At 34.2% G+C, this 18,646-nt stretch overlaps 1 protein-coding gene across 1 annotated transcript in view; it reads right to left on the reverse strand.

Annotated features, from left to right (window-relative positions):
• The window catches only part of LOC128982922 (dopamine receptor 2), a 60,255-nt gene extending 57,909 nt beyond the window's left edge, over positions 1-2,346 (reverse strand). Inside the window, exon 1 of the mRNA XM_054401995.1 lies at positions 1,135-2,346. Coding sequence (XP_054257970.1) covers positions 1,135-2,255 — 1,121 coding nt within the window. The 5' untranslated portion in view covers positions 2,256-2,346. The remainder of the gene's footprint in view (positions 1-1,134) is intronic.
• Positions 2,347-18,646: the final 16,300 nt, after the last annotated feature.

The following is an 18,646-nucleotide window of genomic DNA, read 5'->3' on the forward strand; positions in this document are numbered from 1 at the left end:
TTTATAGGGAATATTTTAGTAGAAATCAAGCCGGGTAAATGGAAATTCGCTTAGTATGCAGGTTTGCTGCGACGGGGGTATTTAAGCTATATTTTATCTCACTATCATTGAACCAATACTCGATCTGGGTGTTTCAAGTGTACGATAATGTATTTTCCCCAACACTGGGTAAATATTGTGTTTTCATAACAAAGCTGAGGATCACAAGAAATCTATGGGACATAGGATATTTTTTTTTTAGTTTTCTTTAGTGTGTATTTTTAATTTTACAGTTTGACTAGTAACAACATATTTGTTCACAATGAGATTTCTGTTGGTATAGTTCGTAATGGTTCTAAATTTTCCCAAAAAGATATACATTATAACTTGACAGCTTTAGGAATTAAAATTTTTTTTAGGCCAGTAGGCAGTACTGCATTTATTGATGTTGCACATAGTTGCAACCGTTTACTAAAAGTAAAAAATAATAATACTTAGCTTTCCACGTTTTAGGTTGACAACTTATAAACGACTTATTTAAATTAAACTTAAATTGGGAAATATATTTAGGCTTATAGCTTGTTGAAGTTACTGTAGTTTTGTAGGATATCAATTTTTTTGGAGGTATAATAATACTACTACACCCAGTTATAATAATCACCAACGTGTTACACAGTATTCATTTACTTTGTTCTCATTAAAGAAGAATAATAAATGGTAATTCCACAGTTACGGAATGTTAATTTACCGTGGCAAGAGTTGTGATTGTGGATATTTACGGTTGATTTGCATCCATTTTCATAGTATACGTGTGCACATTTACAATCAAACAAGGTACTAATGATATTTTAAAGAGCTAAAAACATTGCTAAAAAATAGTTTGAGATTACCTAAAACTTAATTTTTTTTTTTAATTTACTTGAAGAATTATGGTTTAAAAATACGAAATAGCGAAAATCACTTTAAGAATAGAGTTTAATAATTGTTTAGGTATCAAATTGAATTATTATATAGTACGTATAGTATAGTCAAATAATAATATGAAAACTGTCACCGACCAAAGCTCAACACCTAATTCGTTACATTTAAAAATAGTAAGAGATTAAAATAATTATATCAGTGAATGCAGGAACTTAATAAATGCATATTGAATACCTTCTGAAATCCTTGCTCCAACAAGCGTAGATGACGGGGTTCATGCCGGAGTTGATCCAGCCCAGCCAGTTGACTATGGCAGTGACGAGCTCCTCCTGCCAGATACAATGGAGGCAGAACCCGCTGAGGAGATTCACCACGAAGAACGGCAGCCAGCACACTATGAACACCCCCATTACAATACCCAACGTCTTCGCTGCCTTTTTCTCTTTGGCGAACTTCGACAGTTTTCTGCTAAGAGAGAAGTTTTTCCCCATTTGTTTGCTATGGAGCATCCTGGAGGAAGACTGTCTGCTGAGGCCGTTCAACGGTCCCTCAACCTCGCTTACGTCATCGGACGCGCTAGAGTTGATAGGGTAAAGATCGTGCTTGGCTTCACCTCCTCTGTGTATTCTCAGAGTCAGCTCCATTTCACCGGAAGCCATAATGACTTGCTTGGTTCCTAGCTTGAGTGAACGAGTCTGTATTACCGCTGCACGATATATCTTGTAGTACGTGAACACCATAACGAATAACGGCCCATAGAACGATATAGTGGAAGAGAATATGAGATAGCCTAAACTATCGGTGAAGGGACACTTGTATTGGGGGACGTCCTCGGTCCTCACGGCTCGCCACCACACTATAGCGGGGAAGGAGATCGCCCCAGAACACACCCAGACAGCGGCTATCAGCAAACAAGCCCTCCGGCGACTCATGCGTGTGGGGTAAGTGAAAGGGTCCGTGATCGCCCAGTATCTGTCTAGTGAAATCACACACAAGTTTAATATAGAAGCCGTGCTAAATAGAACGTCTAGAGAACGCCACACGTCACACCAGTTTATCCCGAAGTACCACTTGTGCTGCAGCACCTCGTACAGCGCGCTGAACGGCATCACCACCAGCCCTACTAGACAGTCCGCGAGAGCCAGGGAGGTGACGAAGTAGTTGGTCGCGGTGTGAAGGTATCTCTCTCTCACCACCGCCGCCATCACTAGGGAGTTGCCGAACACCGTGGCCAGGGAGAACACTAGCAGTATGGCCGCTAGAGGGGCGCGCTCCTGGACCATGCCAAGCCAGTCGCCGGGGTCCGAGTCTGTTACGTTCACTGTCCAGTTTCCCCACGTCTCCGACTCGTTCATTATACGACTATGACATCTTCACTTGTTATCTAATTTATTATTAACTACATTCATCGTATTGATAAATAAATACATAAACACACCTAACACTTTTCAGGTTCATCTTTTGCTACTTTATACAGGTTTTTCTGTTACATACATGAATATATTTAAAGAGTTGGACGACTTTTTGGCACGTATACGATACACTGACAGCGGGAAGCGAAGCGGCAGACGCGGCTAATGCTGCCGAGAGACTAACCCTTGCCACCCCGTGCGGCCCCCTACATGCCACCCCCTAACATAACTGGCACCCTGTCTAGCCTGCTATATTGTCACTAGAATATATTCATGTTGCGGGGAACGAAGCGATCCCCTCGGGGGACCGCAAAATGATTTACCTCTTCCAAAATACAGTGTTATACCTAAAAGGGTTTATGTCGTTCGATCCAATAATGTACAAAATTCCATAAATCTCATTGGTTTTATGGAATACATAATTTTATCGTATTGTAATTAAAACGTATACATAACTACCGCACTAAATAGCTAACTACACATTTATATGAGTTGAGTCATGAGTGATACTAGCTTGTATTTAAAAAAAGTAATCCTCGCCGAAATGTTGTATCCTTATATATAATACGTGAAGACGATTTCTTGAAAACACTACTCCTCCGTTAATAATGGACGGATTTTTACAAACGACGTGTCAAAATAAAATATTTTTTGTGTAGACACCCCCTTTCACCAATTCATGTAGTAAAAATTCTCAGGCTTTGCCCCACAGGCAATCAAAGTTGGAGTTTCTCCCATAAGATTAACATGGGGGAATCTAAATATTTGATTGGAAACTTTGTCCCCACTAATTTGAGAGAACGGTTGGGCGTAGAAACTTGGTAGAGGTGTCCAAAGAAAGGTCTTGGTCTGTGGATGAGTTATCAAAAGAAAAACTAAGCAAAATCCCTTAGGACTCTGCCCCAGAAGCCTTTAAAGATCCCTTCACAGAGTTGTTTACATTTTGGCCATGAGAATAATACTTTTTAATGAAACAGCTGTTCATTTTTGAATTGTATTTCAAACAACACATATTTATTGGGAGTTGAATTCTACCAAATAAGTATTTGCAATGTTATTTTCTGATTTTAAAATTGATTTTCTTCTTTATCATGCCATGTTTTGCAATACAACGTTCCATTACGAAATCAGTGGAAAATCCTTTTATCACAGCAATTCTTAAATTATTTCTTATTGAACTATCTTATATCTATTGTACGGGTTGGTGTGTGCCTTTTTCGCCACTTTTGCCTACATTTTATCATATTATTCTACAAAATATCAAATATTTATGTAGAAATATCTGCTCTTATTGTGTCTAATAAAATCCAAACTTAGAAACATTGACTAAAATGGTACCTATCTTGACAAATAATTTGCACCTGCCTATATTACGGACTTTGGCGCACTGAATTAGTAACATTATTGAAAATAACACGACATTTTGGTTGTAAAATATGGTACAAAGAGAAAATACTATTTAAGCAGCTACTGTCATGACAGAAAGGTCATTTTCCTTTTAAACTAGATCACATAATCCTTTGACTGGGACGGGTGGCGTCGTCCTGTAATCCAGCTACTAGGAGGTCACGAATTGTGGATATTTATAGGAATGCACTGTGGATGCGATACTCCCTGGTGTGGATTAACGTCCGCACGAGTGAGTACTACGACTACCCGCAGTGCTGTCCTGATAATTATACCAATTCATAAATACCAATGCAAAAAAAATTTGGTTCCAATTCAACTATAAACTGTAGATCCCTTGGTTGCCATTCACTGTATGGGCTATTAATTAACAGCTGTATCTAAGGAATGTCGGCCTTAGTAACTAACAAGACTTCAAGATCGCGCCACTCATCCTACACTCATCTCCATTCATACTTGGCTTACCTACTATGAATGGTCGCCATAAAAAACATATTAAAGGATTAAAGTATTTATCATATACGTTGATTAACAATATGTAAACGTCAATATATACGTAACAGCCATTTTACAGTATTTTTGCTTTTTGGAAATGTTCAATTGCTATGTCATTTGCATTATTTATTGCCAATGAAGCCGCCAAGATCATATGAACTAGGAGGCCCCTAACAGTTCAAGAATAAAAGCCAACTTTACTTCATGTATTCCACTACACGTAACATTCCGTAGAGAGATTATATTGACAACTTTATGTTATTGATAAGGCCGAGACCAGGCCCACTTTTATAAACGGGCAGACTGAGCATATGCCCAGGGGCCCTGGTGGTTTGGGGGCGCCCACTGGGTGCCCCCAAACCACCGCCTGCCAGCACTAGGAAAAAAAGGGGGGTTTCTCTTGGGTTTGCCCAGGGCTCCACTGACCCTTAACGCAGCCCTGGCCGAGACAACTAACTGACATCCCCCATGTCAAGGAATTCCAGCTTTATCAGTAACCCCACAGTCAATTTCTCAAAACTATGCTAGAGGGTTCATTCATTGGCACAGAAGTACGATATGAACTGACGCGACGTGACGAAGGAAAATCAAACTTACACTGTAACGGATATATCTCCCTTTGAAGTTAGAACGTGTCTTCTCAACAAACATATATTTTTTCTCAAACACTGATGAAGTCGCGGAAGTGTTTAACTACAAGATCCACCAATACTATCTAAATACTATTTAAAGGTTCTACCAAAGGAAGAGATACCATATAACATACTAATAATAACTCCGATGACGTACAGGATAGGAAATATTTTAATCATTGAATGAACAACCAAAATTGGCAACTAACGCAATATTGTTATTGTTTTTACAATGTTAAATGCTCAAAATATGTATATTTCACCCAATTCATCGCAGTTAGATGAATTAACGTAAGCCTTGAAAGTAACCGTCGATTTCGACGGGTTTCCCCTAGTAGTTTTGTATTGAACGCTCTAGTAATATTGTTTACCTTTTACAAAAACCTTTAATTTAAAGTAATATAGTAGCTAAAACCAAAAGCTCCGAGTACTATTAATGTTCCAGGAGTATATATTAAGTTTTACCGATTACATACATCAAAATGATTTAAAAAAAATTATCATACAAAGATATCGCAAGTGTAACTACTCAATGTTGAATCGAAAACCCGTGGGCACAACCAATAACTTGTATCAATGACTAATATTTATTTTAAGTGTTTAAAATGAGCTAGATTAAGTGGATATGTCTCGAGCACACTGGTTGAAGAAAGCAAGATATAGGGCATCGAGGAACTTTCGTCGAGGGACCAATAAATTAGCCAATTTAGGCAAGGCGGTGTAAACAGGCAATCTTCATTCATCCCGCCTGTCACCTAAAGATCGATTACCACATTCTAAGTTGCCATTATTCAAATTCTCATCTACGCGTCCGCAGTTATAAACAAATATTTAGTCAGATTTGGGTAATTCTAAAAACTAAATCAGTTACTAAATTGGTACATCACATTTAATCATCTATACCTTACACTAATTACATAAAATATTACTATAAATTGGTGTAAAATACCTGTATTTATGCGATCTTGTGTTGTAGCTGAGTTGCTACCGGTTTCAACTCACATTGGAGTCATCTTCACATAACTAGACATAACTTTCGCCCGATCACGTCGTGTCGTGTCCCGTAGGCCTACCGTTCTCAGTATTTTACAGCTTTAAATGTTCTTTTTTATGTCCGTGTACGTGTTTGTGTTTTGTTTATGTATTTATTATCCACTGACGACCTTCGAATGAAGCGATATGACATCTTATAACTGCCTGAAGATGACTCCAATGTGAGTTGAAACCGGTAGCAACTCAGCTACAACACAAGATCGCATAAATGCAGGTATTTTACACCAATTTATAGTATTTAAATGCGATCAGGAGGCTAAAATTCAATATAATAAAATATTAACTGATTGTATAACACAGTTAAACTATGTCCTTGTAAAATATAGCACTGCTAGATTAAATATAAACTGATTTTGAGTTTCTTTCGAGTCTTCTGGCTTCAACCAAAAATATAAACCCATTTTGCTAATTTTACACCTAGAGCGTGTTATTATTTATGGTATGTGGGGGGTAACTCATAAAAAACACTTATGGGGAACACACTTTCCAAGTAGCGTATTTTTATAAAAGCTTGTTTGTATTAATGTTTTAAGATATATTTTTTTTCTGTTTTCTGTGATCGGTTAATATAGTAACAAATATTTTCCATATTTATCTTATGCCAAAAATTTGAACTTTAAAGGCTGCTCGTGCTCTTCAAAAGACATAAAATCTAATACGTCCATTGTAAAACTCTGAACTTAGACAGATTTTTTACTCATCCATAGTAAAAATATATCGAGAAACGGAGAACGGGTTGCTTACTAAACAGCTTTATGTACTTATACTATACAATATATACATTTAACTATAATCATCTATTTTGTTATTCAGTTAATATAAATAATTCTGCCTTTTCTCCATAAGCAATACACTATAACTATGAAGACCTTCAGGGCAAGGCTCGAGGACTTTCTTTGCACGCTGGCGAAAGGAAGAGACGAAATAAAAACAGTTCATTTTTATACATTTTTTTTTTCAAAATCCATAACTTATTAACTGAGGAGTAGTGTTTCATATAAATCACCTACACATATTAAATGTTTCGATTCAGAGAGAGAAGCGAAGCTTTGAATACGTTATTCTTTCTTTATATATTCCTATTCCTAACGAATTAATTCTTAAGCAAATACGTTGTTTTCTGATAGTAGACTGAGAGTAATTTCATCGTTAAAATACCAATATAAAAAATCAAATAGCTGATCTTAAAGTTAAAAGCGTAGAATTTATAACCTATCAATAGTTATCTTGTATGTTTATAACTTAGACATTATAATTATATGTATTTATTCCTATTGTATAAAAGCCCCCACCAACCAAACCCCTCGGCTAGACTGCAAGTGTTGGCAAGACTCTGTTACATGGATGGTCGACTCCAAAGCTAATTCATCAGCTGGCAACAAATCATTTATCATGTCCACTCCCTTCTCTACCTTGATTTGCATTAAGCTACGAAGCTCTTCGTTATTCATCTCAAGAAGTTACGTCACACTGGTTTCTAGAGTATTCCCTTCAAGCGAATAATCCATTATATGACACGAGTTGTAGAACTCAAACCCAGGTCCATCATGTATGTGCAGATGGCCTATCCGTTTTACATCGGCTTAGGATAAAGATGTGTTGACCTTCAAATAAACTACAATTTTTGACTTTTCAAAAGAGACGAAATACTTGTGTTTGTAAATACTTGCCAGTCCATTACCCTCAAGTGCCATTTATTTTGATAGAAGCTTTCCTCTTGGATAAATTCTTCATTTTAAAATACAGGCTATAAGGAGTGGTACAGTGCAACATATTTTAAATTATTGATATTTTTCATAGATTTCCATACAACTATTAAATATCTGCTATTATAATTTATCGTATGCATTAACAGTTCTGAAAATAATAATAAATAATTGTTATAGTATGTCAAAATAAAAATGCAAAACGAAAGAAAATTCTATTCCCTGAGCAAATCATATATTTAAACCCGATTTCATGCTTGCTTTCCTATCAGCGGTTACATTCAAAACTGCCAGTTAGCTATTGGCATTTCAATACATTCAATATGATTTTGCCTTCAATTTATTCATCTAATGTTCGCATTTAAATGCAACTATCATTCCTGGTAAATAAAGATGTTCTCATAAAAAAATATAGAACGTATTTTAGTCTTAACTTGGTTTGTATCAATAATTTAAAAAAGAGTTGAAATTCAAAGACAAATAACAATGTTTTTGATCTTTATTATGATATTGAAATGTCTAGAAGTGAGTATTTTTAAAGGTTGAGAAATGTATTATTTTGCCTGGATCTTAAGAGGACCGTGTTTGTATTATAGGCTATCTTCCAGAGAAAACAAGGATATAAAGTTTGTATTAAACCATGAAATGTTGTATTAATTTCAAATGTATTCATACGCTTGTTAAAATGTTTTCGTAATTACAAAATTTATATCCCGATAATAAATATGGAAATACATTTTCTTTGCAAAAAAGTGAATTTAGTCCGATGAAGAATATTTCATTGATAAATTAGGCAATTTATTATAGGCACTGCTAACATGCAATCTTTATTCATGCAGCCCATCCGCCTGTGGGTGATAACCACACTGAATTAGCATTACTCATTACTTCCTGTAACATGGTAATTGAATTAGGGGCGTTCTATACGTGCGTTCCAACCGCGACGGTTTTGGTTGGGGTATTTTTACTTTAAAGTGAGTATTAAGGTTATGTATTCCTAGTGGACTCTATATGACCCCATCATAATGATTTGTAATGCACACTAGTGGGTGTAACGTTAGTAGACTACCGTAAAAAGCTGCAAAAACATAAGCTTTATGCATGCATTTTGAGTCTAAACTAGCTCTTTTACTCCCTAGGATAAAAGCCTTTTTAGTACCTAGGAGGTAAAAATCAGCTGTTGTAAACTCAGTTATAATTTTCGATATAAAACATTTGCATGAATGGAGATTATTTATCGATTTATTTAATCGGTTGTGCCCAATTATTCCATTTTTTCGTTCGACTTACGATAGTATAATGTACATAATCGCAATCGTAATAGACGAAATGGTTGAATCACTAACTAAACAGCAAAATTGAAAGCTCGTTGAGAGTCGTTTTGAGACACTATCTCTACATGGAAAGTATATTCGTTTTGTAGCTTAGTTCGCTTAAAAAATGGTTCAATGTGACGAAAAATATGGTTCAGCACACGGTCAAAAATGTCTTTTCAACCCTCACTCATTTTCTAAACTTAGCTTCGCCCTTCGTAAAACTTGAGCTCGGGTCAAAAAGAGGCACTTAACGCCCCGGTTGTGAAATATACTGTTATCATAGTGTAGTTTATTTTTTAAATATGGAACGAACAGCTTCTGCCGTATGAAAACTAGTAGGAGGTCCAGAAAAGGTATAAACCACTTAATTATACTAAAGGAAATTAACCCTCTTTAGAAAAACAATAAACGCCTTAAAGTGATTCAATAAAAATACAACGTTAAAGAGTCTTTCAGTAATAAATAAATGCCAGCCTCTCAGTAAAGGTTTGAAATAGATGGAGTTTTAAACTAATAGCCGGTTAGGCATATGACAATAACTACAAATAGAATCAGATATTCCATTTTTACTAGTAAAAATATTATGGTTTCTACACGACATAAATAAGTACACAAAAACTGAGCATTCCGAATAAATTATGATAGGCAATGGCTTTTATCTGAAAATTCATTTAATTAATTTTTTAGCATTTTAGTTTGAACATTTATACACTCAAAATGTAATCAATTGAGATATCTGACAAAAAAGCATGTCCACATGATCACTACAGTCGGGACCACGTAAGTTTGCAGTTGAGGGAGGAGCCTATTTACCATATGGTTTTGAATGAACCAATGAGAACCGTGCGGTGTTGCCAAATCTAATAATACCAGCTGATTTGAAAATATTACTTAGTGTATTTTATTTAGTGTTGTCAACGGGCGATGTGGCAACGTCGCACTAGCCTTGTCTTGTGATTGGCTGCCGCCAACTGCAAACTTACGTGGTCCCGACTTTTAGGTGGGCATTGAATTTGATATGATTTTACACGTCATTCTCCGAGTTTGTCCACGTTTAAATTTAATTTTGCTGCGTTTTGTAGTTTGGCTACCTGGTAATGATACTGTCTATCAATGATACAATTTTACATGTTCAGTGGTGAACTGTATCAATGGACCATGAGGTCCTAAGTTCGCCTCAATAATGATGGATTTTCATTATTTTTTCATTTCAAATCTAGTTTGAATCTAATAAGTTTTTTTGTAACAGTCCATGGCTTAATTTGCATATAAAACTTTATCCACAAAATATCACCAGTCTTTATGGTATTAAATGCTGGACTTATTGTGTATCAAAGGAATATTTCATATATTTGACCATAGAGATATTCGGTTCACACTTTCACCACTTCTACTTACAAGACAGGAGTTTCTCCATGGACAAGAGGGGTGAATTTCGCCAGACAAATGTGCACTGAGAGCTGGCCTGATGGATGAACCTATCCCTGAGTATTTCTGCCTTGTCTGCTCTGTTTGTTATTTTAGATTCTCTGGGGCCTTATTGTCGTTCTTTTTTAAACAATAAACCAGAAATTGAGCTTAAATGTTTTCATGTGATCGTAAGTTATTTACTGTTCGTTAACAAATATGTATTATAATTTTTTTAAGGGTTACATGGTTACATCTGTCTACTTTATAAGTATGATATCATAGCCTCGTCGATATCTAATATTTCACTAATTTGTAAATTGTAAGATAACTGCATATTTTTAATAAGTTAGGTGTAAATTCAATCTTCATGCAATAACCCAATTACGTGATTAAGTTCTTTGTAGAATTTTATTTAATTCATTATGTATAGTGCTGAATATACTATTAAATTAAACAAAAAACATTTTAAAATAACACAAATGTACTAACGTGCCTTCTGAATACAGTTATAAGCTATATCACTGTAGTATATAAAAAACTAATTCAAATTATTTATCATGCCTTTAAAGTGTATAACAATAGTTTTAAACTGAAGGTAAATTTGCAGTTATTCAACTACTAAAGTAAAATAGCTTATTCCCTGTATGGGAAATTCGCTAAAAAGGAAAAATTAAAACTACTTAACTTTGAAAACTCGTGAATATCAATAAATTATATAAGGTTTAATTAACTAGAAACCGTTAAACAGGTACCTTATCAATTATGTGTTTTTCCACAAATCAACAACTAGCTACTACAAGTTACCACCTTTTAAAAGATTATTGCTATTTATTTGTGTTTGTTTTTTACGCTATAGGTATCGTTTATGGATTTTTCAAGGAGACAGGTTCTACTACTGATCTTGTTACTATCTATAGTTTACCTTTTTGTTCATAGCATCATTTATTGATAACCCGACTACAAACAACATCTAGGTCCAGAATTGATAGTGCTCGACATACAATCAGGGACCTTCAGATTTTAAAGCAAACACCATAAAAACACGGCTACCTAGACAATGAATGTCATCTGAACTTAAAGATATAGCGTTGTGTAAGGTAACAATTCCTCCGAAATTATTCTTCTGACTCTACATTATCGAATTTATCTCCAATGTAAGAAATTTATTAAAATGTTACGTTCAAGGCCGCGTTTCAACCAGTATACAAGCGAGTTTGTTCTGTTATAAAATCTATATGTTGAATTCCATCAACGAATCGGTCCCCACAAAATATCTTGAGCTAGGAAAAAGGTATCATAGCCCTTGAGGATTCGTTTTAAAGCTTAAGGTCCAAGGGCGGTGGGAAAAATATCATCCATATCTTCTGAACAAGTGTCAAAACTACGCCTGCTCTGTCCCACAGGCAAGATCCAGTCATTAGAATTGGAAGTACTGCTTCAGTGTTTCTACAGTATAAGCTGTATTAAATATACCTGCTGATATAAACATTGTGTATTAGTTTGTTTATTGATTTTAGTGTTCTGTTTAAGGGTTATAATGGTAATGCATTGTTGAAATGTATCGGGTTAGGGGAAGACTGCGACGACGAAGGAATTGTGCACAGAATGGGAAATGGTTAAGGCCAAATTAAAACGGAGGTGAAGGGCAGGAATTGCTGCTATGAACCTCTTGTTATATTTATTCTTTGATTACGGGGAAGTTAAGTTTTATACCAGGCTTACTTGTTATGCCATTCAAATATAAGTTTGAATGTAAATTGTTTTCATTGATAATAACTTGCACAATTGTATTTTACAATTGCGACATTATTTTGCATGCACATATCCGCCCAAACAATAATATTTATGGATAATAATGTGAATCTCTGAAATCGCCCCAGAGGTATTGTGTGAATAAACATTTTCATCCATTGGTTTGATTTGCGAATAGAACAATTTATTATATTTGAAATAATAGACCTAAATGAAACGTATTGGTAATATTGGTAGAGTGGTGAGAGGACACTCCTAGACTACATTTCCGATGTGAAAAATACAGAAAATATATACGTCTAATAACACTTGCAATAATATATTTACACTTATACTGTTGACTTACAAGACGGTAAATACATGTAAAAGTTGGTGGAATGTAAAACATTTAAAACATACATGTAAAACACATTTCGGATGTGTTTAAATAGAAGACGCCACTGTATTGGTTAAAAATAGAATTTCAGAGGTAAACAAGTGAAATGCATCAAACCACCTGTGTGTCGTGCATCGTTCATCTGGTCTCCCAACCCCTCTCACCCCCTCACTCCCCTCTCACCCCTCTCACCCCTCTCACCTAGTCTCATACTCTTACTGGCACTCATGATCCTCTGTCATAACAAAGCAAAAGGTAAATAAAGATATGTGCCACATGGTCCTACAGAAAAGAAAAATCAGAACAAAGGTTGAGTACTTTTTGTCCTAGGGGCCCTTTTCATAAAACCCCTGAAATACAATGCCTGGATTACAGGACTTTTAAATTTAAATTTAAAATTCTGTAAAATTATGTTTCAAAAAATAAGTTTACTCTTGTAAAAGCACCTGTATGTTTACCGGGTTTATATAAGTTCCTGTATTTTAACTGAGAGCTGTTATTTTTTAACATAGGTAGTTTTGATATTATTTATGGTTGTCAAAAGGAGTTTTTATGCAACTGCAATTGATGGTGAGTGAGTTTTTTTTAAGATGAAAATTTTATCAATATATTAAATGTAGTCTACAAGTACCAGTTTTCAACTACACCAGTTTTTTTTCTCAATAACAATAACATTGGAATTTTCAATATAAAGTTTTTATCTTTTCTCCATAAACTTTATATTGTAAATCAATGTTTGCAGTATAAAAAAATGTTCGTATTTTTAAGCTTTACATGATGTTGCAATAAAATTTAGCATTTCCATGTATCATAGGTAAACATTTGAAAATCTCAAAATTTTTTAAACAAATAAGCTTTATAACCAAGTTTTCATGACCCAATTTTGCTGGTTCGCAAACTCAATCACATTTAGCCTATTCCACTCATAAAATGCATTCCAAATTACATCAAAAACTGAGCAAAATTAATTTAGTGTTGTAATGTCTTATTTTGTTTAATTCCTTGATATAATTCTTTCCTTGTCTTGGCCTCCAAATGATAACAATATCGTCCTCTTCACTAGAACTACTAGATTCATCAGATCGTGTGTTATCTAACTAAAAAATTTCTAAAAGGTGGGACATAAAGAAAATACACGTGGGCTATTGGCTATGTTTAATATGATGTTCACAGCTAATATCGCTACTATATGATTAAGTCATATTGTTTACGTTAAATCATTAAACCATAAATAATAAAACGATTATCTAAGCTTTACAAAGAATAATTATTGACCACTTATTTACTGAAACATTTGTACAAGTCTAGTAAAAAAATCCTTAACGTGGAAATATTTGGTCTCAACTACATGAAGTAGTTTCGTTCCGACGAAAGCATATTCAGTTGTATTGTTTTGCTATCGAGTTTAGTCGTGCATGCTCAACAAAGTTCGTGTACAATTTGCACGTCGGGACATTGAACACGTTATCGTGTTGTTGTGGTCCTTGTGGTAGAGTTGAACAAGTCCCATGACTGGACTGACGCTTCATTTTAGAATTCCTTGGCTTATTAAGTTCGGAATAACACTCCCTAAACTAAACTCTAATACTAAATTCTGATACTTAACTCTAATATTTTAACGTTGTAGGCAAGTAAAGATCCAGTTTTAAAATTGCACTATTTGATTTTAATAACGTTTATATGTAATTTGTGATTAGGACCGTGCTTAAATTATGCTTAATTTGAAAAATCAAAGGCCTTAGTATTGGCTGGATAGTAAAATAAATTCTGTGTTGAAAGTATACTGACACAGTGAACCCACGAATAATGAATAATGATTGGAAAGACTAATTAATGGCTGTAAAGATGCATACATTTTCTGTATTTATCAAAAACAAATGCTCAGGGTCGGAAATTGTGCCAACCTTTGTCAGTTATTTTATGATTGTCAGTTATTTTATGACTAAATAAATGTTATCAGAGGTTCTAGATATTAGTGTTACATGTTTTACATATTAAGATGAATATTCTATTATGACGTACAGTACAATCCATTCAATTGCAGATACAGTAAGTATATTGCTGATAGATCTGAGTTTATGCAAAGTAATATCGGCTGGATATTTAATTTAAACTTTTAAATTTTTTTCGTGGACAAATGTATGCATGCTCTAAAAATTGAAATCATCAAGTTGTACGGATGCGTTTTACTGGAGTTAAGAAAAGTCAGGATTTTACATATACACACTCTGCTTAGTGAGAACATCACAGATACTGAGGACCTACAGCTCTTTGGAGCCTTTGTAGATTTTAGAAGAAGATAATTCGTGCCAAGCTACCAGAGATGTTCAGCGGAAACAAATATTTTCGAATAATATTATTGTAGAACTGACTGCACTAATGGCAAATTAGGTTAAATGTAATCCTAAGTAAAGGGAGATACCACAGGAATAGCTTAAAAAAACATTATACAGGTTGTTCCATAGGGAGACGCCCGTAGTGCTTGGTACAGTAACTATTCTATCTCCTGTTGAAAGGGAAGTTAATATTTTATGCTATGAAATGATCCCTTAGTTTAGCTTCAGTAGTCAACTTAGTTGCATACATGAATGGATTTAATAAAAATACTTTTTCACGGGTTACCCGTGATGTTTCTTAATCATTTTCTATCAGACAAGGTATTTTTAATTAACGTGGATAAATCCACAATGAAATTTGCAAATATTATCATTTAGTCTTATTTACTTATTATATTATACAACAATTTTGATTTATTCCATACAGTTTTCGAAACACTAGTAATTGGTACATAGTAAGTTATTTGAAGATATTTGTAACTATAAGCTCTATATAATCTACTAGCACGATGTGTAAGGTAACTGAACTGATAAGGTTGGAATGTCTTGGAAGGCAATTGATAGCAACAGTACTTGGCCCATAACTGATATAGAAATCGATCCGTGCTTGCTCGAATTCAAAATGTAATAAGGCACCACATGGGACCAAAAAGCCGAGATCAATCCATGTATCTTTTAGACCGAGGTAGTTTCAGTCTTCCCTGTAATTATTAAACTGTAGGTTTGAAAAAATACCTCCGCCGCAGCAAACCTGCAGACTAAGCGAATTTCCATTTGACTGATTTGATTTACACTGAAATGTCTACTTAAAAATATAACATTTATTCCCAATTTAAATAGAATTAGTTTAACAAGTACTTAGGTTTGCTGCATCAGGGAGGGTAAAACTGCTTTTTTGTAAAATGTTAATAGTTAGTAAGAAATTAAAACGTTTTCCAAATTTGATCAAAATATGTTCATAAACAAGCAAACTACACCAGTTTACTTATTTTCCATAAGAACAACATGGGAATTTTAAATTAAAAATTTTTTGGAATTTTCTCCGTAACCATTAGGCGCATAATAACGCTTCAATATACTAAATTATTTGTTTTTTTAAGCTCTACAAAATGGTTTTGAAAGAAATTGCTAAATTTTATGTTTTTTGGGTCAAAAATGGGAAAAACCTATTTTTACCCCATAAAACCCCCCGTAAACCCCCGTTCCCATGGTCCGATCATGCTGGATCGCGAACTCGTTCGAATAAACGTAGGTTTACACGTTTGTACCAAATTTAATCAAAATCGGATCATTTTTGCTCGAGTTATCGTGCTAACGGACACATATATATATATATAAATATATATATAAATATATATATATGAATTTGAACGGATGGTGTTTTTGGCCTCTAGGGACCTCAAAACGAAAAAAAATCAGTCCCGCGTCCAGGTCTTACCATGAGTACTACGGTAATAGCTTATTCCCTATATGGGAAATTCGCTAAAACTCGTAAAAGATTCTTAGTAGCATTGTTAAGTCGTCAGTGATGATATTTACTGGTACATGTTTCTACAATACATCGTTGAAATTACCATTTAAGCATGGATATAACCAAACTTTGAACATAATTTCTAAGTCGTTGAACCCCCCAAGTCATGACTCGAGTTCTTGAAACCTGGCATTGATAACTCACTTTTAAAAATGACAAAACATTTCAAAAGTAATAATACTCTGAAAGACTGGCCGTCTAGGGGTTCAAACCGGTTAACACTAATAGTGTTTGGTATTAATATTAAAACCATTAAACACTATTCAAAACAGTACACACGCTAAATATGTTGCTTTAAAAATACATTTTCCAAGTTTATACGTGATTGCCTTGCCAGTTATTGCCTTAAGTTGTTGAACTTTTTCTACGCTCATTGAACTTGGGAAAAGAACGTTGGAAGTAAAGCTGTATAAAATCTGCAGGTTTGGAGTGGCTATTAGTGATGCCGATCAGCGAGCTTAAAGGATTTCTCTGTGATTTCAAAGTGCCTTTACACAGGTTCTCTCTAACTTCATTCGTCCTCTTTTTAACGACTATTAGACAGTTAATAATTTTGTTTAGATGTATCAGTTTATTGATTGTAATAATATTTAATCACCGCAATCGCAAAGCTTGATCTCGATTAACATCCAAACTTAATACATTTTTGTTTGGTCCCACCTCGTAAAAATAAACGTAGGCCTATTATACTGTATGATTAACTAATGTACAAATATCGATTATTTAACCGGTAACTGCTTATATAGTATTAATAAACCGCAATATTTTACTGTTCAACAGTAGGTTTCTATTGTTTGGCAAAGCAATATGTACATTTATCCTTCTATCATTAACAATCAATACTGAATGCATATGGTATAATGAAGGCTTCCAGTAAATCTGGTGTTATATAATGTAGATAAATACTATGGATAAGCAATATTATTTATACAATTATTATTGTCTTTTACATAAATCACTACAGTTCAATTCAATATCGTCCAAAATGTATTTTACCAAAATAAAATTATATACTTGACATGATAGGTTAAGCCGTCCTAAGGTTGAGATGTTAAAGCTTATTATCTAGTGCACCTGCGAATGGTAGGCATACTTAAGGTAAATTTAATAAGGCTTCTCTTATTAAAAACTCTTTATAGCTGCACCCCCTCACGTTTAGTTCATTTCTAGGGGCAAGATCCAGTTAAGCTAACCAACTCTCTTTGCACCCTATTCAGCTGCCCAACTTGCACACGTTTCCCCTTGTATTAATATATTATTTCTGTAGTTATTACCTTGTAAGTAATTTCTCATAATATAAGTATAATAAATAATATTTTAACTAGGAACAATAATTTTAAATTTATATAAACCATAAACTATGTGGTGTATCCTAGATTCACAATGGGAAGGTGGCAACGAAGAGAATAATGTGGTTCAATTAGGATTCGTTTCTACTACATGAAATACACAACTATCATTGATTTTAGAATAACCATTAATTGTACCACTTAGTGTGGCATTTAAAAAAGAAATAGGTAAAAGACTCCAATGTCCTAGGCGACCTAGTATGGTGTGTCAGTGGCGCCGATGTGTGCTTACAAACACTACAATTACATTATTTAATTACTTAAAAGCGTACTTACTTTTAAACTCCTAATTATTTTTAAGCCTAGAGATCAAAAGGAATTTAAAAAAAAACCAAAGTGTAGCAATATAGTCGATTACTTTACCTTTATATCACATAAAATATAATTTTTTGCCCCCAATTAACAAAATGTTTATTAACTGTAATTAGTCAAACATTACCCTCACAAATAACGCATACTGTTCACAGTTTAAATAGAACACATTTTTAAACAGCCGGGTCTTAGGCTACATAAAAATAATTCCAATTTTGTAAAAGAAAAATTGTAAAAAGTAACTTTTAATATATTCAAAAGAATAACATGACACTTTAAAAGTCAGTATGGCAGAACCTTGAGGGAGTTTCACCATGTGTGATGTATTGGCTATATAACTGCAATTTTTTTCTTAATGGGTCCTGTGATTTTTACGTAAATCTAAATGGAACATCATCACAAACATCCAAACTTTCACTTTTATAATATTAGCAAGATAATTATCTAGTTTTTGCAAGTGATGTACATAATCGCTACACGTTTTAATAGACCAATTAAAATTAAATTTCCCTTAAATATCCACCTGGTAATGTTAATGAGTGCCACAAATTTGTAAACGTTATGTTTGATTGAGCCTCAGCCGTAACAGTCACTTGAAACATCAAAGAAATGTGATTTCAACATTAACTTGAGGCGGAAAGGAAATGTGTGTTTTATAT

The sequence above is a fragment of the Macrosteles quadrilineatus genome, unplaced genomic scaffold (assembly GCF_028750875.1).
Source record: "Macrosteles quadrilineatus isolate MER2022 unplaced genomic scaffold, UCM_ALF_1.0 Scaffold_1__1_contigs__length_201487025, whole genome shotgun sequence".
Lineage (NCBI taxonomy): Eukaryota > Metazoa > Arthropoda > Insecta > Hemiptera > Cicadellidae > Macrosteles > Macrosteles quadrilineatus.